This window comes from Coffea eugenioides, chromosome 4 (genome assembly GCF_003713205.1).
Source record: "Coffea eugenioides isolate CCC68of chromosome 4, Ceug_1.0, whole genome shotgun sequence".
NCBI lineage: Eukaryota > Viridiplantae > Streptophyta > Magnoliopsida > Gentianales > Rubiaceae > Coffea > Coffea eugenioides.
In genome coordinates, this window is record NC_040038.1 from 4,778,950 (window position 1) to 4,803,243 (window position 24,294).

Consider the following 24,294-nt stretch of genomic DNA (forward strand, 5'->3'; position numbering starts at 1 on the left):
AATTACTCTACTCCAGTGATTAATTTTGTTTCATTAACTAATCAGAGATGCCTGGAGGTGATGATCATGACCAACATACAAAGCCTGCTTCAGATCATCGGGGCAAAAGTATGGCCTATCTGTGGAAGTCAATTAAGGACTTTTTGGGGTATGAATTATATTGCACTTATGTTAGACAAAAGTATATCATTATTTTTTTACATGAGCATATCTGGACAAATGGGTAGATTAAACTCTGAATGTTTTATCCTTAGTAGAGTGCAAGTAGCTTGATTTATTGCCATGTTTTTGAACTTGTGTCTCGCATGTTGTCATTAAGCATTATCAGTTGAATTCTGAATAAGAAGTCACATCTGCAGTGCATATATATGGATTACAATTTTTTCTTTTTCTTTTTTTTTTTTCCCCTGAGCAGAATGTATAACAGGATTACACTTGTTTCTGATCAGCCTCACGCTTAATTTTTGTAGGAAAAAGCAATCTGGTAAAAGATTCGCATCAGTTGGCATGGAAGCACCAGTTTCATGGAGAGTTACTAGTCCCCTGCCACGTTGTTCACTCATGATTTACTCTCCTGCAATTTTCATCATGACACTTGTATTCACCTTGGTGGGAAGAACAGCTTACTGTAAATTATTTAGACAAGAGCCAAAAACCAAAAGTATTTCTCCGCACCCTGAAGTCCAGCGCTAGTTGCTTTTGCCATTTCTTGCAGTTTGTACCAAACTTGTATTAAAAGCAATTAGTAGTGGGGCGACTTGTGCAATTCAACTATTTTTTTTATCTGTTACTCAAGAGATGCTTTAGAGTGTAGATGACTATTGACTTGAATTATTGGGTATAGCTAAGTTTTGGGTCAGGTTGGCGCACTTTGCAGGCATTATACCTCGTTGAAATGTTGTCTCTTTTGATCAGCAAACTTGTCTATAATGCAGTAATGTATAGATTATCTATGAGATGTGGATTTTGATTGCACATGAGTTGTGGGCCGGTGTTCCATAATTGATTAATTGTATTGGTCAGTAGAAAGGGACTCGAGATTATCAAAAAAAAAAAAAAAAATATATATATATATATATATAGGAAGGGACTTGAGAGCAATATAATACTTATTTAAATGAATGGGGAGTTAAATGTGTTAGGGTTTCATCAGTAGTGGTCGATTACTGTTTGTCCACTGGATGATGAATTGCAACCATTGGAAATCTGAGGGAGTTGAAAAGAGCAAAAGAAGAGGAAGAGGGGCAGTTTAGAGGAAGATTGTGATGGAAAAGAATGGAAAGAAATGCAAGGGGAAGGAAATAAACATTCTAAAACTATCAGGACTGCTACAGTAATTAAAATATAGAAATTTCACCCCCTCGGCCCCCCCCCCCCAAAAAAAAATTAAAATCTTGAAAGTAGAGGGAGCCCACCATCTTCACCTTGCCTTACCTTCCTGTTTCGATCATTATCCAACGAATCAGGAGGCATCCTGACAGTAATATAAGAAACAACATACTGGTAAAGAAATTAAAGACCGCGTTAACAAGAAAACTCCCATTTTCCATAGATATTTCCACAAAATCGCATCTTTAAAACCCCCCAATCTTTTAATACAAAACACTTCCAATCCAGATTTGCGAACGTAACGAGGTACTGCAATTTCCCAGAACTTTCTTTTTTCTCTCTTAATTTTTCGCGGGATTTTCTTGTTTTCTTTTACTGTTCAAGGACTTTTATGGAATTATGCATTTTTTTTTTGGTGTTGTTAGTTCAATGTGATGCTGTTTCTTGCCTTGATTTTGCAACCCGGATAAGAGACGTTGAAAATATTCTTTTGGGTTTTGTTTAAGATGGAATTTTTCAGCTCAAAGAATCAATTTTTCTCCGTCCTTTCTTTCCTATTTTTCGTGTTAATTGTATTTCATTGAATCATAATGAGGTGAGCAAACGGATGTTTTTTCTGGTTTTCACTGATAATCTTTTATTCTTTTGCTTTTGAGGATTGATCATACATATATGTAAATTGCATGTACCTCTTTGATTTTCATAGACTAATCGTAAAAATTGCTTCTCTTTTGTCTTCAGAATTTGCCTCCTTTGATTTTCTGGCGATAAGGCTCATATTGATGGCGTAGGTTTCTTAAGTCTGTTTATCTGAAAAACAGGCACATTAACCATCTGGTGATTAAGCTTAGGATACATCTGCAAATAACCTGTAAATATGCGTCTATTGCATATACTTCTACACAAGTGTTTTGCAGCTAGAAATAAACCTTTTTCATCAGGAAATTGTTAGCATTTTATGGTGCCTTATTTCAGTTTCAGAACTTATATTTTTGTAAAAGTCGTAGGGTATGGCATTTGTATGTGAAATATCTGAGTTGAAGTTAATGTTGCATGCAAATTGATGAGCTTCTATCCTTCTAATTATCAATTTATGGAGTACTTATGGGACGCTGAGTTGCTATATAGAAGGAAAAAAAGGAATGTACATGCTGACCTTATTAAAAATGTGGGTTTGCTCATAATAGAAGAAAAAAGAATCTTTATCCAAAATTAAGGAAAGAAAAAGGGAAAAAAAAGAAGAAGAAACATTGGTGAAGAGGCTTTTAGATTTTGCAACCACATTGGGGATTGCTAGCTATCATTATTAATTACTAGTTATCTAACTTAGCATCTGGTATAATTTTTGGAGATTAATAGTTGACATTCTAAGACGTCCATATTTGCACAGAAAGTAAATGGCATTTGAATTCTCTTAGGTACTGAATGATGAGTGAGCATTTTTGCCACTTGGCAAAAAACTGTTGATTTTTTTTTTTAAAATCTAAATGGTGTTAGCATTGAGATTTATTGTTGTATTTTCAAGAGATGGAGGAATTTTTCAGGGTCTAAACTTGGAAGTGATGCCTTGATTGTCTATTAACAATCAGAAACTATTCTAATATATTTTTTATTATGTGTGGTTCATTGAAAGATTATGATGTAAATGCTCTCCCAATACTTGGAAAATTTTTAGCTACATGTGAAATGAGACGAACTTGTTACGGAGTAAAAATGTCCTGCTAAAGAGTGGCTCTTTTCAAAGCATGTGGCTTACCGCCTAACGTCCCCTTCAGTGTTTAATTTGGATTATTTTTGCAGTAAATTTTTACCTTTTTTAGGTGTCACTAATTCCTGTAAGTTCAGCATGTTGACTCTGTTCTTAATTGATACAAATGTTGAAGATCAAAGACAATTACAATCCCCTTATCATGTGCTTAATTTTTCTGAGCAGATTATTTTCTTTTCTCATGGCCAATCTTGACGGAAATGATGAGCCTGCATGGCTAGAGAGAGTTAGATCAGAAGGTGCTGTCCCACTCTGTGATCCAGATAACTGTTCTAATGGATGGGCTTCTCCACTGGGTGATTCTTTTAAGGTAAGGGGACCAGATTATTTTACAACGAGGGTTAAAGTGCCTGCTGGTGAATACCTTCTGAAGCCACTAGGTTTTGATTGGGTTAAAGGTTCTACAAAACTTTCGGAGCTTTTAAACGATCCAAATCATCGTGTTAGGAAAGTGCTACAGGAGGAATTTCCAGCAGGTGGTGAACCATTTGTCTGGGCCTTCAACCTGCAGGTCCCAAGCAAGGAAAATTTTAGTGCTGTTGCATATTTTGTCTCTATGAGTTCTTTTCCAGAGGGATCTTTAGTGGACCAGTTCTTGAAAGGGGATAATAATTTTAGGATTTCTAGGTTAAAGATGATTGCAAATATTGTTAAAGGACCTTGGATAGTTAAAAAAGCAGTTGGTGAGCAGGCTATATGCATAATTGGCAGGGCACTTTCGTGCAAGTATAGCCAAGGAGATAATTTTATAGAAGTTGACATAGATATTGCATCTTCAATGGTAGCAAATGCAATTGTTCATCTGGCTTTTGGCTACATAACAACTCTCACCGTTGATTTGGCTTTTCTCATTGAGAGTCAGACCGAGTCAGAGCTTCCTGAACGAATCTTAGGGGCTTTTAGATTTTCTGAGTTGAACCCAGCTTCAGCAAGGCCTATTGAAATGCATTCTTATGGCAGCCTGGGTATGCAGTCTTCTCTATCGATGCGATTATGGAAGTCTATTGGGAGTTTTATTCTTCCAGGCACTCAAGAAAATAGTTCTGGTCCTGGTTCTGGTTCTGGTTCTGGTTCTGGTTCTTTGCATACCAACGGTATTATTGATGATCAAACTAAAGAGGACAAAGAAAGTAGCTCTGATTCTGGTTCTTCACATGTCAATGAGAAAAGTAAAGAGGAAACAAGTAAATGCACCCAAGAAAATAGCTCTGATTATGGTTCTTTGCATGCCAAGGGGATTACTGATGATGAAACTAAAGAGGACACAGAAAGTAGCTCTGATTCTGGTTCTTCACATGGCAATGAAAAATGTAAAGCAGATACAATTAAATGGTAAGTTTTCTGAAGCATAAACTTTGCATCAAATACATTGTATAGAATTAGCTAGTCCCTCACCTCTGCAGTCTTAACTCATGAAGCTCTGCAGCTGCGGCATTATTCCAATCTCTGGTACCCATGATAGGAGACAAATTCTCTGTGGTGGTCTTTTTTCCTTTAAACATTTGAAATGTCTCCATTTATTAAGATGTTTTGAAAGTTAACATAGAATGATTTAGGAATTTTAGTACATAAAAGTTGTACTGAAAGTATACAATTGAAATCTGATTTATGATATCTGGAAGAGTTGGTAGATTTGGGCACAATAAGGCAATTGTAATTCTACCCAAACGAATCATTATAGAAAGCCCTATTGGAGTAAGGCGAAGGCTACTTCTTCACTCCTTATTTACGCTTGTACCTCTCCCCTAGAGCCATATCTTCTGGTTCTGGAATTGGCAACATGATGTCTAGGGAAGAAGCTGGAATGGTTCATATTTTTGCATCATAAATAAGCTGAAGTGTTGCCAGTTCCTGCTGGATCTGCTTTCTTACTTTTAAAGATTTTACTGTATCCCAGTGCATAGTGCAAAATGATTTTGATTTGATTCCCTGGTTTTCCTTGTAATACAAAGAACTGTATATTTTCATTTTTTAATCTCCTCTTCACTTTGGCAAATCTGCTTTTTCACCACTACTTTGTTTCTGGAATATGTTATGCTGTTGTTTGCTTTTACCTTGCATTCCTATTACTGTAGTCTTTGATGCCCCATTTGCATTCCTGCTTTCCTATTAGCTCTCTTTTTCCTTTGCAATTTACTTTGTTTTTCTGAGGGTGGATGCGAAACCATTTCGATTTGAATAATGTTGGACATAATATTTTTCTTTGACAAGAGAACACTTACAAGTTGAAACATGCAAATCGTGTTTGGAAAAATGTTAGCTTGTAAATTGCGGTTTCAGTATATTTCTGTTAAACTTGTCATGAAGTAGCCTCATCTTGTAGTTGATATGTCAGTTTTATTTATTTATTTATTTTAACCTTTGAATTTTTTTTGTTTTCGAGCAACCTTTGAAATGTTTGTTACATCATTACGGTTGGACGAGTATTAGACATAAGATTACTACCTATGGCTCTCAAATGGTGAAGAACGTAACGTATGAGGCTCTCAGATGGTGAAGGAAATATAGACTTCTTGTGTTTTATTACTGCATTATGAAATTTCTCTCTTTTACTTTGAACTTTGCAGATATGCTGAGCACCAGGCTGACATCTAATGAAGAATCAATGGGCATTTGGCTTCTCCATGGTTGCTCCTGCTACCTACTGACTGACTCCGTCTTATCAATTCAATGAGGGAAGTTCTGGCGGCATTAAAATCTATTGGTCTGTTGTCAAAATCGGGTCTTGTAGCTACCTGTGCACAATCTGATTGTTTTGCTCTGTAAATAGTTACAGTATTAACATTGCATTCTTTATTGTTTCTGACTGCCAACAAATGCCCCCTTCCCTAACCTCCCTTTCAATGTATTTGCAATGGTATGACAATGTATTTGGGTGAGCGGTATTACGATGTATTTGCAGTCATATTGTCGTAGAATCAGTGAAAGGAGACAGTCCCTCAAAACTTTGATGGGTCATTACATAATATTGATGTGTTAAGACTGGTTTATGTGTTTTACTTTAAAGAGGAAGGCCACCGTAAAGCTTCAATGTTGGTATTTCTGCCTAAGTATGGACGCTTTGAAAGTTAACCGAGGCGCAAATAAAATTTTTTAGACACATTTGCAAGCTACAATTTATAGAATTAATATTCTATACACTGACGATATACATAATTTGACCATTGGATGCATGACACATAATCCGAATTTAAATTTGAAATCTAAATTTTGTATATGTATCATACATCAAACTGTGATAGTATATACACTGTCAATGTATATAAAATTTACTCCAATTTATATGACATAAAGAATCTCGAACGTATATAGCCTTTAAGCCCCCGTGCTGTGCATATATTCTTTGCATAGATGAGAAAAGATACATCCTAAACCTCTTCTTAATTAGAACTCCTCGCCTTTATCTCAAGATAACTTGTATTCCGGAACGTATCAAACAGGGCCATGAAAGTACTCCCTCAATGGGAAAACAAAATATAATTTAACATCAATAACACATCCATAGTCTTCATCCCTCAAATTATCCTCTTCCTTGTGTCTGAGGAGATCAAGATCCTACACCACAATGTTCAGCTCTTGCTTCCCCGAAGCAGGATCGTTATCAGCACTAGCCTTCTAAGTTCATCTTCTATAGCTGTTGTCTCTGGTTTATCTGAAATTTGCTACCAGCCAATGCAGGAGGGACAAATATGCAGTGGACAAGTTCATTGACAATACACGTTGGTTCTTTTATATGGTAGAAGAAACAATGAATGGCTATGGAACAGAGAAGGTGCCTAGTGCAATAAACTCAGAATATTATACAAAACGAGTGGAGAACATGACCTTATCCCCAGATTCAACAAATCAATGATATACTTCCCACGTAAGTGACTAGCTTGTAAATTCTTTCTTAGAAACGAAACGACAACACTACTTTTACTTAAATATTGTAACTGATTGCACAAAAGCGCTTTTCTTTTGGAGCTGAACTAAGTTAAAAAAAAAAAATTATTCTATGTCTCAAAGTAATTAAACAAATTGCATGAGGCTTCATCAAAGTACTAGCCTTGTGGTAAGAGGTTAAGTTAAGGGCTGATAATCCATACAGACGAATATTCAATTACACACTCAAGCAAATGAAATGCTCCACGTGGTTTTCCAACAAAAAATCAGGACAAATTTTAACTACAAGAAAAAGCATGTGAATGTAATTCTTAACATAATTCCAGAACCAAAAGGAAAGAAAACATGTATGCCAGAGAAGGTACAAATGAGGCACAGCAAATTCGCTGGTGGTTATCAAACAGAAACAAGGAACCAGAAGGATAATACATCTGCCCAGCTTTTAAGGCATCGCCAGAGAAACTATTCTTTATACATCTGGAAACTGTGGCAATAAGTGATTAGCAACATCGAATACATTTAAGTGAGAAATAATGGCTCAGGAATATAATCCAGAGCTGCTTAAGTCCAAAAAACAAGATCAGTAGAACAATAATGGCTCTTGTGGAAAACATATAGGATCACCAAAAAAAGTCCTGAAGCATCACTAATTACATGGACAATAAATTGTGCCATTCAAGCCAGTCGTCCATCGTCTGACAAGAACAAAAATAAGACTTTATCTTGCTCAATGGCTACACCATTTCAGCACCAGCTATGGGCAACGTACTCATGTGCAAGGTTCTACCATTTCCTGAGGCAAGAAACCTCACAGATGGAAGTGAAGGATCAGTGACCGGCTCAATCTCCAGAAAGTTAATATCAAACGCACCAGATTTCTTCAAACTGAGTACAAATATTATCACGATCCATAACAACATAGAAAAAGCCCAGTAATTGTTCATTCCATGGATCAGACCCCAACCTATAGCATAACCAACAATAATCCCAGACAAATGCCCCAGAAAACTCGCTTGTGGAACAATTATAGAGGTAAAGATCAGGGACTCAAAAGGCGCAAAGCTGATAGGAAGCGAAAGAAACCCAAAAAGATCCAATTTGGAAGACGGCTGCTTTACTGCCAAAATAGTCATCCACCCGAAGACCACACAAGAATACCCAACAGCAGTCACTCTCCGAAAATACTCTATCTTGAACCTCAGAATCAGAAAATGATACATCCCAAGAACCAGCAAACCCGATAAAACAACTAACACTAGACTGTAATGCAGATAATATTTCACTCCAAGACCTATATGTCCTAACTGTTCTACGACTCCAAGGCTCCACAGTGCACTCATGTTAAAAACAAGATGAAGAACACTAATATGCGAAAATGCTGACGTGATTATCCTCCACCAATGACCTTCAACTGCAGTCTCATAACTCAATCCTACATGTGAATAACCAATCCCTTTTTTCTGTATGTAAAACCAAATTGCACTAAATATTCCTATCATACAACTTGTTGCTGGCTTTTCCATAATCTCATAAATCAGTGGCTTCCCCATCTAGAATCCAAACCCCTGAAATCCCAAGTATTCAACTTTTTCTTTGTTTTTCCTTCTCTGGTCCGAATTAGTATAATCTAGCTCAAAAGTGACACTTTCATTAAAAATCAAATCTTTATGTCCTCAAAAGAAAGCATCCAAGCATTACTACTAATAGCAAAAATCTTGAATCTTGACAGTATACGTCACAAAACCCATGTCAAAACTTCAGTAACAATCGCGACTGCAGATCTAATATTGGCGACCCATTAATTCGAAAGCCCTTATAAATTAAGAAAACTTACAGAAAATTGCGGACCACCAACATTGCAAGATGGGTTCTTGATGTGGCAACCGAGAAGTTCACTGAAGCTGTGAATTTTAAGAAATTGCTGACAAAAACCCAGATTTGATATTCAAGAAAAAAAAAAAAGGCTGAAAATCAGTAGAAATACTAATGGACTTCCCAATAATAAATAGAAATGATTGTCCAGGACAACAGGCTCCCAAGGGTCAGCAAGAACGTGGACAAAGTTTTGCTGAGGAATGATGATTACCGAGCCTACAAGGGAGTTCTAGAATTTCTAGGATGATTTGGGGGAATTTATTAGTCTCGGCGAGGAGGTATTTTCTTTATCCGGATTTGCCCTTTTATTCAAAAAATTGATTATTTTTGGAATTTTGGAAGGCGTTGTTGAGATATACCGCCTTTGAGCAAGGCATCTGAAGCCGCATTTTATAGATTTTAGCGATTTCTTTTACAGTTTAACTTTTTCACGATAGTAACTTAACCATTTCGCAACTTTGGCAACTCCTGACCGTCAAACCTTTACTAAAGCACAACTAGGATTATTATCACTTTACCCCCTTAAACTATATCACTACTATCAATTTACTCCCTAACGTTATCTTATAGTCACTTTATCCCCATAAGTAATTTAACTCAATATGTTAAAAAATTTTAGACAAAGATACCCTTTTATTTTATAGCATTAGGACATTGTTGTTATTACTTTATTCCGTTTAGATTATAGTGATACAATCATTTTAGTTCCGAACTTTATTTTCTAGACATTTTACCTCATCGTTGATCTAACTAATATGGTAAAAAATTTTCTGATGCAAAAAGGGAGGCCTTCAAAGAAAACCAGAGATGCTGTAAACAATGTCACCTCTGATGAAGGTGCAACTCCAACATGGGGACAGCAAAACCATCTACGCAGGCTACTCAAAATGATGGTTCTCAACCTGGAACTTCTATTAGCATCAGTACTTCTGCAACAAAGGCCTCTCACATTGTATCAGGGAGGTTCTCCAAGTGGTTTTAACGATGCTAGAGGTTTCTTGCAGTACTTACGCTTGGTTTCTGAAGTAGTACAAGTACCAGTGACCTGAACTTCCTAGTAATGACTTTTGTTAGCTTTTGTGAATAGTGGTGCAATGTGGTATTGACTCATACTTTCTGCCCGCTTATGGTGTTGCACTACATCATATTAGAACTGCCTATGTACAGTTCTTTGCATTGCAATTCTCGCCATCTAGGCAACTAGCTCTAGATGGTGTTTCTGGACATATTTGGATTGCAATATAAATATCAGGTAGGACGTGACTAATTGACTTTAGTAACACTCCATGTACCACATGCTGTTTTGCTCTAACGGGGAGTTGTATTTGGGCAATGTAATTATCTGTGGCACTCCTTATTATCAAAATGTATGATAAGAAGACTTACTAATTATTGTATTTTTGGTGTATTTCATCTGGTGGAATAAGCATTGCCATATACTAATCTTATAATGTATAGCAATGCATTGATGCACTAGCTGCTTGGAAAGACACGTTGATGCATCAGTTGTACGAACAGATATGAATAGCAGCACACTTTTGAAATCTTAGTTTGGCTTAGACTTAGTTAAACTCATGTAACCATGGAAATACACATTTGATTGGATTGTCACAAGTACCATACAAAACAGGTCCAACTTCCTCAGCTTTTTACTTTCAATTGCCTATTACTATGAAGGCTGAAATACCTGATAAACTATTACAGCATTGCATGCTGTACTTGTACTTCATCAAATTGATTTTGTAATCTGAATAAAAATGTAGATAGCAATCAGTATTAGATTGATGCATCAGTTGTTGCAATTTGCCCAAAGAAAATTGATAGTGAATGATACTGATATCTTGTTTCCAAACTACTTTATATAACTTAAGCACCATATACGTTGGAAATGGTCCTGCCCAACGGTCCTCTACAGTAGCATAGTTAAGAAGCTTCTTGTGCTTATTTCACTTGCACCTCTTTAGCTTGTAAAATATTATCACAACATTGCTTTGTTTTTATTTTCATCTTGTAAATTCAAAACCCATCTTCCAGCAAGGTAAAAGTGGAACAAAAAAATAGTCTCTCTCCTATAAACAATTTTTAAGTACTATGCATTCTTACACAAAAGGGCTAACTATGTGATGAAAGTTGTCATTCTAAGGGTGGTTATAAGTGTGATTTCTGAAAGTTGGGGGGGGGGGGTGCTAGGTGTGATCGGAGAAAACCACAGGGGAGGTTTCTGAAATTAACCCAAGCAAAAAATAATATTAGTAACTCCCTCCTTTAAGTTCCCCACCTTTTCCAATTAAAAAGTACATTGCTGAGTAGGGACGGAGTCGAATTTCTAGTTGAAATTTGTACTGATACATCCACATGAAGAAGATGAATGCTGGTTGATACCTTTGGCATTTTCTATCTACATCCTCGTAACTTTCTACCTTTTAAAGGTAGCTAGTTTGAAATGAACTGTTTAATAGTGAACAGATCAGAAGTATAGTTGATATTGAGAGATCTTCAAATTCAGCCTGGAGAGTCTAGTCAGATGCCGTGCATGCAGTTCCACACATAAAACAAACCTTGTGTATCTAGAAATCATCCCTTTCATTGTGAATATGCACATAACTTTATATGTAAGGTTCAAGTCCTATAAGATTTTTTACTACTCCTGTAACTATAAACAGGGTATCTTGCCTTTTAACGGGTTGTATTTTTTGCAATTAGCTGTTTGTTGCAACAAGATTTTCTTTTTTGTGCCTATGAGTTCGATTTTATGAAATTTCTCCTATATGTGATGGACACTTTGAATTTTACCAGAGATTTTTCGTTTTTTTACATTCCATTCAATGGCGCTTTGGTTTATACAAGCAACCTTAGAACAGAAAGTTTTAGGATGAATGAGGTGTGATGGAGGAAAAAAGTTGTGTATCTATTGGAAGTCAATCAAGTAACTCTCCTTTCCAGAAAAGAAAATCACTCTCCTTTTTGCCAAATGTCCTGACCTCGTTAAGTAACTAGTAATTTGTAAATCAGTGATGCAGGGACATTGAATGATTGAGCAAGTAGTTCTTGTGACTTTGAAGCATAAAATGGATGCCCCAGAACTGCTAGAAGCTGGAGAAGTAAACGGTAATACAAGAATGTTTTGAGGAAGTACTACAGCAAAGAGCAACGGATGCATGGATGGTTCATAAGCTTCTTCTCTTAACATTTCAATGGAAGCATAATAGGTTCGGAATTGCAAAAAAAAATTATATGGAAGTTACTTAACCTGTTGGATCTTTTAGTTGGTTTATAGTCTGAGGACCGCATTCTTATCCTCAAAGTGCAACATGAGGACTTATAGTACAATGTGATAGCTGCCTAATTTTTCTGGTTTCAATGTTGCCAACTGCTGCTGGTACTCATGATTAGTCGTTTCTGATCCAAAAACTTTGCTATTGAGCCTACTAATGGTTTCAGGACAGATTAAGGAGATGGGCTAAGCAAGCTCAGCTGGTAGGATGAGGCTCCACAGTCGATAGATAATTTAGTTCTAAAGTGAGTAGATTCCGTAGACACGCTGTAATAGTATGAAGGTTGAAAGGAATGGAAACTTTTCAGTAGGTCATATGTCCTGACTGCTGGTGTGGATTTCAGCATAGTTCTTTAGCGATTAATGTTCAAAAAGAGAACATGTCAAGCTAAGCAAAATCTGGCTACATGCTGTTGAACTAGTGACCTTAGTGCTGTCTTGTGCCGGGTCAGTTCTCTTCCAAATAACACGAGTCACATCTTCAGTGCAATCCTTGGATCACAATCAGGTTTTTCTTCTGAAGTAGATAGTATGTCATATCCCAATTGTTTGCATCAACCTAACTGTTCTTAACTTCCTGAATCCTGCAACAGAATAGAGCATAAATTGGCAGGGAATAGGGATACACCAGTTTTGTTGGTTATAGGCACCTATATATATATATATATACTGCAGGATTTAGATGCTGCTCTAATTTGTCTTGACAGTAATATTGCTGAAAAGAACAGCTTATAGTCTATATGATTGCTACAAAAACTATGAAGAAAACAGATTTTTCAGCACACTAGAACAACACAAGGGCAACATTTCGGCTGTTGGATTCTTATTTAGTTTGGAACAAATTGGCGATCATTTCAAGCCGCATCCAGGGATGATGGAAATCTTCTTCCATGGCTCTTGGTTCTGGTACGGTTGGTTCTTTGTGATTTGAATCGTCAACCTCAAGTAGTATTAGGAAGTCAGAATTCAAGAGCTCTTCTGGTCTGGTGGTGGTGCACAGCTGATAAATCCTGCTGCGACTATTCTGATCATTACATTAGCTACCTTATTATTATATGCATAATAAATTTTGAGAGAATGTCTGTTGGTTACACTATCATTTTCGTGTACGAATTTTTTTTTTTTTTCTCTTTAGTGATTAAAAATTTGGATGGAACCAACTCCAAAACATACGACTTTTTATAAGAAATTGATTCGTCCTTGTTAATTGAGTAAACTTTTGTTGTTAACGTGCAAAATTCATTCTCTCCTTGCTTGACTTTGTGACATGCAGGGGTTTCCATTGCGAGGAAATAAAAGGTAATGAAAGGAGCCTGATTGTGACCTGGGCATGGATACGTGGGTGTTATGGGCTGATGGAGTGGATTGAAAATCTCCTGTTAGATATTGTGTCTCAGTTTCAATGGGCAGTTGTTGGTTCGGCGCTGCTGCGTATCACTGTATCATTCATTCATATTATACTCCTTGGATGGATCTTAGGCGTGGGTAAGATATTGATCTAGTGGTCAATGCATCAAAGACTCTAGAAATTAATTAAAGATCCCAAATTTGAATTTCACTATAATTGGTTGACGTGGATTGTAGTTTTTTTTTTTTTTTTTTTAAATGAGTGAGAGGTCTTAAAGTCACGATCTCTTACTTGCAATCCCTCCCACCTTATCATCCGACCCAATTCTCCACTACAAATTGTGTGTTACTCATCATCATAAATAAAAAAAAAAAAAAAAGCAAAGAAAAACCTTAGTGTTGTGGACTATTAGTAGATATAGGATTCTAGTAGAATGGACATAAATAAATAAATAAATAAAACTTAGCAATATGTGTGTTACCCTCTAATGTACATTTATAAAACATGTTAAATACTTGTAAAAGTGTCTAAAATTCAGAAAATGGAAAATATCCAAATAAGGAGATAGAATAACAATAAATATCTATAACATTAGCATTTGCCTGATAGTTTTCTATTGTTTAAACAAGTCTGGTTAAAGTTTAATGCATATATACAACAGTTTTATATTCAATCATTTTATTATCCACGAAACTTGAATGAGAAGTTCTTAGGAAAAAATATGAAAGGTGGAAAGCCAAACAAAAAAAATTACGTGCAAGGATAAAATGTGCGCCGCACAACAAACACCAGATTCAGCCCACAACTTCATTAATTGGTTTCTTGTTTGACGAAAAGAAGACAGGTATTTATTGCAGGGAAAAAGGAAGTAGAAGGATATGATAGTGACCTCGGTTGGTATTAGATATTTATATGTATTTGCTTACAAGTTTCGACAAAATTGAGCAGAATTCAGGCGTTAGTACGATTAACCGTGAGTGACCTTGATTAAGCAATTGGCTAAAGGTGAATGTTAAACAACCCTCCTGAAATTCTGAACAACCTTTGCCTCTGTTAGACTGCTTGGATTGGGTGTTTTTCAAAAAGCTTTTCTTATTTCAAAACTTCATGCATGATAAACTACGAAAAATATATATATATATATATATATATACTCCTTCTGCCTATTTTGGTACTTTTATTTTTTTCACACAATTTAAGAAAAATTAGTTAACTTTATTAGAATAGTAAATCCAATTTACTATTCTTCTAAGAGTAAATCTTATATACACTGTCAGTGTATACACTATCACGGTTGAATGAATGACATATGAGCAAAATTTAAATTTCAAATTCAAATTTTACACATGAGTTTTGGGGAAGGTTTACGTTGGGGAGTAAAAGTGGAAGAAACTGTAAGTAGGAGGGCCTCGACTTAATATCTCTCACTTATCCCAAAAAAAAAAAAAAAGGTGCATAAGTTTTGTAGAGAATTAATACCCGAGTTGGCCTAATAACTAAATGTAGATACAAGTTAACTTAATTATGGCACTCATCTACTACTATTTATTTATACGTGTGATCTGTATCTGCCAGAAAAAGAAAACAAAAGAAAGAAGCTGGGCTGAATTTTAAATAATGTTTGGTTTGGACATTTTTGTAATAGGGAAAGGGACCGTGAAAAGCAACGAAAGCTGACAGTCCAACCAGAACCAAATTGATCCTTTATTATCCAATCTCCGCCAAATTTAAAGACTAAACTAAAATCAGCCTTTTCAGAATAGAGGGCCGAGGGACGGTCGGCCGGTCCACGTAACAGTTAACCTTACGATTTTGCGCATGCTCTTATTAAGAAGGAGTCTCCCACCTAAATTGTCTCTCATTTATATATCCCTTTTTATACCGCCTCTAATTTGGGTGGGTCATCCGGAAACCTCCACAGGCTCTACTAATACACAAACAAATTAAATTCACCCAAAAAAAAAATTAATAGTAATTCGCTCTCTTCTAATAAGCATCTCACTTGTGGGGCGGCGGAAATTGGTTTCGATCAATTGTTCTTAACAAGTGATATTTGTAATGCTAGAGTAACTCTTGGCATTGGACTCTAATGATTTATTAAATCAAGCAAGGTAAGGTGTCGAAGGTTATCTTGGAGTGTAAATATTATTTGTCTTACTTTTTTCTTAGTTAATTATCGAGTTCAAAGATACTAAATTTGTTAGCTTTCGAACCGACTCAATTATATATATATATATATATTATTTTAAAAATTATTATTATTTTATTCGTTAGGTCGAATCTTCACATTCAATTCGATTAGGTTAAAACTTGACTTAACTCAATTTGTTTGTAACCTAATGTAGAGGTAATAGGTAGCATTCCCAGTGAACCAATTGGATTTGATTGGCTTTTTCTACTACGAAAACAAAACATAGTTAAAAGGCAAGTGTTAATCAATAAAAAAAAAAAAAAAAAAAGTACCAAATGAAAATAACCTAAACGTAAGTGACCTACAATATCACGAATTTAGGCTCCGAACAATAAATGTTGTCATCCATCCAGTTGACATATATAACTAAGAAAAAGAGAGAGAGAGAGAGAGAGAGAAAAGGACTTGAAGAGCTGTTGACTCTTTCTCTATTATATTTCTTCGAACTATAATATAAACTAAATATTACCATTATGTATGTGATGTGACAACAGCAATTTTTTTTGTTGGGTATATAAAAATCAGGATCAAGGATCTCTACCGTCAGTATAGACACTGGAGAGATGTAAACACTCCTATAGTAAAAGTACACATTAACAAGATAAGATGAAAAGATAAAATACTTAAATTTTTTTTTCTCTCATTAAAATTGGTGCCCAAATTTTTGTTGTGTTAATATTTATATTTATGTTTGTACCGTACTTTGTCACTACCGGATACGGCAAAGTTGTTCTTAGAGCGTTTGCCGACTGTTAAAGTTTTCCCATGGTAGGCGTGACTCATGGTAACTGGGGAATCCTAGCTAATTTGTTTTGGATAAACCTTGCTTTTAACTAAGGTCACTTGACAATTACTTCAAAGGCTCAAAAGCTCATTCATTAAGTAACCCCAACTGAATTCAACTTACAACGGTTAAATAAATCAAGAGACTTTCTTTCAATTAAAATTGATTTGGTGATATTAAAACTATGCAAGGTTGACAACTTTATCAAGGAAGATTATATTCTCATGGATTTGGGGCAAGAACAGTCAACAGAAAAATTGTCTAGACCGATTTGTGCACAAAATTTTGTAAGTCTCACATACGGTGTGAAAAACGATGTACAATATGAAATCTGAATCTTACACTTTTTTTTAAGCCAAATTTTAGCCATTAACCTTTCGGAACGGTTGCTTCCGCAACCGTGCTGCCCCAAATCCATATTCTTATACGGTGGTCAATAAATATGTATATATGTATATATATAATTTAGAAGACAATGGTCAATAAATCCAACAATGGAAGAAGTAAAGGCATCAAATTGATAATAGTTCTTTTTTATAGGAATGGACCGACAAAAAGAGATAAGCATAGCATGATGGTTCAACCATCAAATGTTCTTTCACATTTGTGCTCTGAGGATCACTACCTGAAATAAGAGTAGTTCCACTTGAAAGTGAAACAACTATTTTTTTTTTTTTATAGTTATTAACATTATATTTTGATGTTCTTGTTGTTGCTAATTATTATGAAGCCAGCTGAGATCTAGCAATCCTATGCTTTTAAGCTTGCTTTGCTTTTCTTATTCATTTTGTTGAAGTTCTCGAGCAACTTGCCAATGTTAGCTAGACGTTGAAGCGTCCTGAAGAGAAGAAATTCCTGATCATCTGAGGTTTAATGTATTTTGGAGGTTAATATTTTCTGGAAAAGAGAACAAGGGTGATATGCATTTTTCAAAATTAAAACGGAAAATTGGAGACAAATGAGGCTCTAAATTTTATTTTATTTTGTTGGTGGTGTAGGATTAGGCCATGACTGATGACCCATGAGACAGCAACATAAATGAAAGAATAGTGTAGAAGACAAAGTGTAGAAGACAGACAATTAGAGAAACGGCAGCAAAAAGTTTGGTCGAGTTAAAAGAAGATTAGAATAGTAATCTTCACATCCATTTCCATTTATGAGTAGGAGGACTTCAAATGAAGACAAACCATCCCCAACAAATATAATCCCCAAACCAGACAACAATTGATGAATCTGCGCATACAAGTCAAGGTTACTGAAGTTTCGTGTAAAACAACTTAGGCAGGACAATACGTAAAACAAACAGTACCAGGAGTTGTATAAAAATAATAATAATAATCCTGGTTTTCCAGTTTATCAAGTTAAAACGACTTTTCCTATAACCAAGAAATTCACTGATGAAAAGGAAAAAATGCAGAAAAGAAAGGCAAAAATTTCTTGTTCAGTCAAGAAGACTGCTCCTCCATTCCCAATCCTTTGAGCCTTCCCATTCATTCATTTCCTCACTAATGCTCCATTTCCTTTTTTTCTTTTTTAATTTTTGTTTTTTTTGGGGCTTCAAGCTGTGGTCTGTTTGGACAGAATATTATTTAAAATAATTACTGTAATACTTTTTGTGATGTGATGTATGTAAGATAAAATGATAATTTAAAATATAAAAAAATGAGTTAAAAAATATATTTATGATATAAACGAAATATTATTTTAAAAAAATTGTTATCCAAACACTACTAGTACTATTTCCCAAAAAAAAAAGAAAAAAAGGAAGAATCCGAAAAAGGGATTACTCTACTCTGTGTTATTATACTCATCAGCCACCTGCATTGTGGTTGACCATATCCATGGACATAATTGCATTACATGGGTAAACAGCTAGGGTTTCTTAACCCCCATTCTTGGATTTTATTACCCAACTCCCAGCCTGGATCCCTCCCTTGTCCCTACTGCTTGCTTACACTACTCCTCTCTCTCCCAAAACACACACACACACACTTATTGTCAGTCACTCAACCCAACTTCATTCAGTCATATGATCCTTTCCTCATAAAGCTGAAAAACCACAAAAATGCAGAGACCTAACTGAAAGAACTCCCTATCCTTTTTCCCCCATCTCCTTCCCATTTCCATTCCCTTGCTGCTACTAGCAATGAACCCCCTCATAAAAACCATCATCTTTCCTTAAAAACACCCCAAATTGCACGCAGTAGCACACCCACAAAAACACACACTATCCCACGCCACCAGCCCGGAGCAAAAAAATTAAATAAAAATGCAGTCTTTATCCCAAAAACCACCAATGCAGCTCCTTTTCTTCCTTCTCTTCGACCTCTTGGTCGTCTTCACAACTTCCTCAGATCTGGCCTCCGACCGCGCCGCCCTTTTATCCCTCCGTTCCGCCGTTGGCGGGCGTACTCTCTTCTGGAATGCTTCAAACCCCACCCCATGCAACTGGGCTGGTGTGCAATGCGAAAACAACCACGTTATAGCCCTCCGCCTCCCGGGTTCCTCCCTTTCCGGCACTATCCCGGAAAACACCCTTTCAAACCTCACTCAACTCCGCACTCTCAGCCTTCGCCTCAACCATCTGTCAGGGCCACTCCCAACCGATCTTTCCCAACTCACTCAACTCAGAAATCTTTATCTTCAGGGGAACCAATTTTCGGGCCCCATTCCCTCTCAACTTCTCAGCATTCACTCATTAGTACGCTTGAATCTTGGAGAGAACATATTCTCAGGTGAAATACCATCTGGGTTCAACAATTTGACCCGTTTAAGAACCCTCTACCTACAAAGCAACAATCTTTCTGGGTCAATACCCGAGTTAGCTCTGCCAAATCTTGTCCAATTTAACGTTTCTTACAATAGCTTAAATGGGTCGGTTCCGAAAAGTCTTGAGGGAAAGCCTGTCAGTGCATTTTCAGGGAACGCATTATTATGCGGTAAGCCTCTTGCTAATTGTCCTAAAAATGAAACTCCACCTGCTTTTGCGGTGGATAATAATGGAGCTGGAATTTTTGTTTCCAATGGAAGAAAGCATAAGTTGTCTGGGGGAGCAATTGCGGGCATTGTTATTGGATCTGTTTTGGGATTCTTGCTGTTATTGCTTGTGATTTTTGTGTTGTGTAGGAAAAGAAGTGGGCAAAAAGCCAGGTCTGTTGATTTAGCCACCTTTAAGCAGGCTAAAGATACTGATGTTCCTGGGGAGAAACCAATTGTTGAAGGCGGGGAGAGTCATGGTAGTTTCAATAATGCATATTCGGTGGCTGCAGCCGCGGCTGCTGCAATGACGGTGAGTGGGAAAGGGGAGAATGGTAATGGTGGTAGTGTCGGAGGAAATGGGTCGAAGAAATTAGTGTTTTTTGGTAATTCTTCCAGGGTGTTTGATTTAGAGGACTTGTTGAGAGCATCTGCTGAGGTTTTAGGAAAAGGGACTTTTGGAACTGCTTATAAGGCTGTTTTGGAGTTTGGAACCGTGGTGGCTGTGAAGAGATTGCGGGATGTGACTATTTCTGAGAATGAATTCAGGGAGAAAATTGAGGCTGTTGGCGCCATGGAACAAGAAAATCTGGTGCCTCTCAGGGCTTACTATTATAGCCGAGAGGAAAAGCTTCTTGTATATGATTATATGCCAACGGGAAGCTTGTCTGCACTTCTACATGGTAAGTGTTAGTCGAATTTTTCTTCATGTTACTATTAATTTTGAATATATTATGCACTGCAAATTTACTTTTTCAAGTTGTTGTCTTGGATTCATGAATTGCTGTGATTTCTGCAATATCTGATTTCTGTTTGTGGACCATAAGTTACTTTATTTATCTTGTTTTTAGCTGTCGTTTTTTATGAGATAGATTAACGTAAGAAAGCTGCAAGTAGGCGGTCGATCATAGGCTCATAGACAAGGATTTAATTTGATTTGTTAGGAAACTTTGTGTGTCGGCCAGGTTCATTTTACGGAAGTGATTGTCTTATTTGCCATCTTTAACTGAGCTTGTTCCAACAAACACATTGTGATGGATTATCTTTTCTGATTGTTTAATTGGTCTATAATACAATGATGAAAACTAAGACCACTTGTTCTTTTGTCTGTGAGTAAGGTTTTGTGGGAGTAATTGTAATTAAATTATCTTTAGCCATTTCTCTTTTGCTTCTGTTTCGTCAATAAGCTTAATTTATGGCTCTTTTTGCCCACAATTTATGTGGTTATTGTGTGATCATCTAGTTGTGTACTAATTACTTGTTTGAAAAAACTGCAACTTCAAATTCCTTGTCAAAATATCTTAAATTTTAAACATGCTGCTGTCCTATTTTGTTTCTTTTAATGTTTCCAACAGAACACCTATATTTGGAAACAGAAAGTAACTGTAGTTCGTTGGTTTAATCTTATTCTTTTAATTGCTTTGTATTCTCCTGCTCAGGAAACAAAGGAGCTGGTAGGACTCCATTGAATTGGGAAGCCAGGTCTGGTATTGCTCTTGGAGCTGCGCGTGGCATAGAATACCTGCATTCTCAAGGTCCTGATGTCTCCCATGGAAACATCAAGTCGTCCAATATCCTGCTCACCAAATCTTACGAGGCACGAGTCTCAGATTTTGGCCTAGCTCACCTTGTTGGACCCCCATCCTCTCCCACCCGAGTTGCCGGCTACCGCGCACCAGAGGTGACTGATCCTCGAAAAGTTTCACAAAAAGCAGATGTCTACAGTTTTGGTGTATTGCTTTTGGAGCTTCTTACAGGGAAGGCACCTACTCATGCCCTCCTAAATGAAGAAGGGGTCGACCTACCAAGATGGGTTCAGTCAATAGTACGAGAGGAGTGGACATCTGAAGTGTTTGATCTTGAGCTCCTCAGGTATCAGAATCTTGAGGAAGAAATGGTGCAGCTCTTGCAGCTTGCAATAGATTGTGCAGCCCAATATCCTGACAACCGACCTTCAATGTCTGAGGTCGCAAATCGGATTCAGGAGCTCCGTCGATCAAGCGTGCGAGATTATCTGGAACAGTCTGATCAAGTCCATGAAGCCGACTAAAAGGTCGACTGGCCATTCAGGTGTGCTGCCACCATTGTACTAAAGAGGAACCCAAAATGATTCAACCTACTGCCCATTTTAGAGTCTTGTCTGTTATTGTTGTTTGTTAATTGAGGCCTCGTTTTATTTTATTGAAATTTAACAGTACACGTTGCTTTTCTTAAAAAAAAAAAAAATTTTAATTCCCCTTGTAGCAGCCTTGTCTTTTTTCCTCTCTGGGGCCTATCTGTTCCATTGTTCTCGTTGTATGGGTAATGGTTGCTGTAATTATGACTTCACCTTTTCACTTTACCTTTTTCTTTTTCAAACATCTTTGTTTCCTGAACTTGAGATTGAAACCCTTTTTACCGTCTTTTGGCGGTGTGTGGTTTGGTTCTTTTACACTTTTTTTCCCTGGTAATTAATTCTCTGATCCTCCTCTAATTCTGTTGATTAGGGGAAGAGCTAATAATCCTGTTAAAGAACTTGCCTTGATAAAGATACCCTCCGCTGTTTGTTGATCTCTTTTGCCTTTATCCAAGCCACAGTTACAGTCACTAATAACCTATCTTTCTTGGAAGTTGGTCATCACTTTTAGCTGTACCTCCGGGGTGTTTGGTTCCATACTTTTAAAAAAGTGTGATTTTGGTGGTTATGTTATTAAAGTGAAGGCAGGATAGCATATTGGTGGCTGCTGGAAGGTTCATTCCATGTGGTTGTGAATCTGTCTTCGGCAAATGATCTTTATAGTAGGAGTGGTTGATAATTAATAGGTGGAATTTAACCAAGTGAAGACTATAAATCTCATGATGTTCACTGGCTAACAAGAGGAGGAGGAGCGGTGGCTGGTGAATATTTTTGGCTTCCTCTGATTAACTAGGAAGGAGCTACAAAAAACCCCCCAAAAAAGCAGCAATTGCAAACCTAACTTGATTGATTATGGTACAACCAGTGAGTCACCCATGGCTGGAAAGGATTTTCAAAGTTTCCTCTTGTGACCATGAGAGCTAGTGAAAAGTTTGTATAGTTGATGAAAAAACAAAGGGTCTTTGCATGGTGGTCCAGCAAGAAACCGGTGATGTGAAATGGTGGGTAAGCAGATCGTTTAATGTCATGGTGGTCCTTTCATGTAATGTTAGAAACTGGCTAGCATCCTAAGCTTGAGAGATTCAAAATCTTGAGAGACTTGTTGTACATGTCAAAAAGGGAGCTAAAAAACAAAAGTTCCATGACTTTAATCTTCTAACCAAATATGGAGATGGTGAGATGGTTTTCATTTTGTCTCGTGGCATTGAGCTGGCCTACTATCTTTGTCCCAAATATATAATTCTGAGATTTGTTTTATAGGAAAGATGGTGGTTTCCACCATGTGATGTGATGCCAGGCCAGCAATTATGTGCAAGAGCAAGACCGACCATTCTTCACTGTTCACTACTGATTGCGCCTTGCCGCCAGGTAACTTGATGCTGCTATAGGCGTTATGATAAGTTTGTGTAACTTTCCACCTTTATAGAACCATGAATCCCGTACTGCAGATCCTCTCGGCTGGCAGTGGCAATAGCATACGAGAAAAGGAGGTCATGAGCTTCAAGCTTCGTGCCACCTTACTACAGCCAGTCTTTCTAGCTTGTAGTTCACTACAGAAAGAAAGTACTAAAATTTTAATGCAGAAAATGATTAGAAAGGGAGATAATCCAACAGGCGGGTGATTACTGATTTACAAATAATCCAACTTTGATCGGATTTAGCTTCTGCATTTGCAAGAAAGTCAGCCACACTTATTTCCTTCCCTCTTAAAGAAAGTGTGTTGGTGGATTAGCACATCCATTCCTTGGTCAGAAATCTTGCAATCCTCCACATCCCTTTGTGAGTTGATAGATGTTACTAAGGTTCATAAAAATGACAGAGACTCGAGATTAGAGTCCTACATGAACGAACACCTTCAGTTCAAGTTTGAGGTAATCTCCAGAGTCTATCAAGCCAAGAAAAACAGAGGAAAAACAAAAGAAACAAAGATTTCTTTTCGAGCAAGGAAAAATATGATGAATGCAGCATAATTTGCCAACATATTCATGCAGTCTCTTTAATTTTCCGGGCACCCCAACAAGAAAGAGAACAAAGAAAGAAAGAAATGAATGAATGGTTGTCAATCATCAGAACGAACAAGCAATTTCTTTAAGATTCACTAGAATAATTATTGTCATCAATATCTCATCTAAGCTTTGCTTCAAGACACAATTTAGTGGAGTTTTTCTTTGTCGTTGAATCAAAGGAAGATCAAATAACTGTAGAATTAGTGAAAAGGGATAATTAAACTATTCTTAATACCACCTAATCCACACACACAAAGGATCCCAAATTGGGAATCTTTAAGCCAATCTGAGTCGGTCAACAGCATCATCAAATGAGAAGGAGCCATCTAAGGATCTTCCATGCATTCTTTAGTAGGGGGAGGGGGCTCTCTCGTACCAACTCTCAGAACTTAAAAAAGGGTTACAATTTCTTTGGATACTAGTTCTGAGAAGTGTGAGCATACAAATGACTTGAATTTTCCTTTCTTTCCTGTTCAAAATGAAGAACCAGGATCTTTAGCAGGAATTTTAGAGATTACAATGAAATCTAATTTGGTGAACAAAACAGGTCACAATCATAATAGTGTCCAATTTCACATCATCCTGTAACTTGTAACCACCAAAAATCCAAAGGTCTTTCAAAATTTGAAATGATGTCACAGTTGGGGACAATGAATACAAACAAAATCCCACCTCACAACGTCTTTAAAAATTTTTGAAATGAGTATTTTTCATAGCCATTCTAATTCGATGACTTTTAAAT

At 36.7% G+C, this 24,294-nt stretch overlaps 3 protein-coding genes and 1 long non-coding RNA gene across 4 annotated transcripts; 3 read left to right on the forward strand and 1 right to left on the reverse strand.

Annotated features, from left to right (window-relative positions):
- The first annotated feature begins 50 nt into the window (after nt 1-50).
- Nucleotides 51-883, forward strand: LOC113768776. The gene is made up of 2 exons (XR_003468141.1): nt 51-148; nt 471-883. It is a non-coding gene; the product is annotated as an uncharacterized LOC113768776 (long non-coding RNA).
- A 596-nt stretch (nt 884-1,479) lies between these two features.
- Nucleotides 1,480-6,063, forward strand: LOC113767431 (protein ENHANCED DISEASE RESISTANCE 2-like). Its single transcript, XM_027311529.1, has 3 exons — nt 1,480-1,635; nt 3,263-4,429; nt 5,665-6,063. Coding segments are annotated over exons 2-3 (1,152 nt in total). The 5' UTR covers nt 1,480-1,635; nt 3,263-3,278; the 3' UTR covers nt 5,666-6,063.
- A 1,244-nt stretch (nt 6,064-7,307) lies between these two features.
- LOC113768020 (RHOMBOID-like protein 13) lies at nt 7,308-9,121 on the reverse strand. Its single transcript, XM_027312234.1, has one exon. It carries the CDS (start codon nt 8,530-8,532, stop codon nt 7,717-7,719), a length of 816 nt encoding a protein of 271 aa, XP_027168035.1. The 5' UTR covers nt 8,533-9,121; the 3' UTR covers nt 7,308-7,716.
- A 9,294-nt stretch (nt 9,122-18,415) lies between these two features.
- On the forward strand, nt 18,416-21,861 carry LOC113767623 (probable inactive receptor kinase At1g48480). The gene is made up of 2 exons (XM_027311776.1): nt 18,416-20,113; nt 20,870-21,861. The coding sequence occupies exons 1-2, from the start codon at nt 18,724-18,726 to the stop codon at nt 21,478-21,480; spliced, it is 2,001 nt and encodes a 666-aa protein (XP_027167577.1). The 5' UTR covers nt 18,416-18,723; the 3' UTR covers nt 21,481-21,861.
- Nucleotides 21,862-24,294: the final 2,433 nt, after the last annotated feature.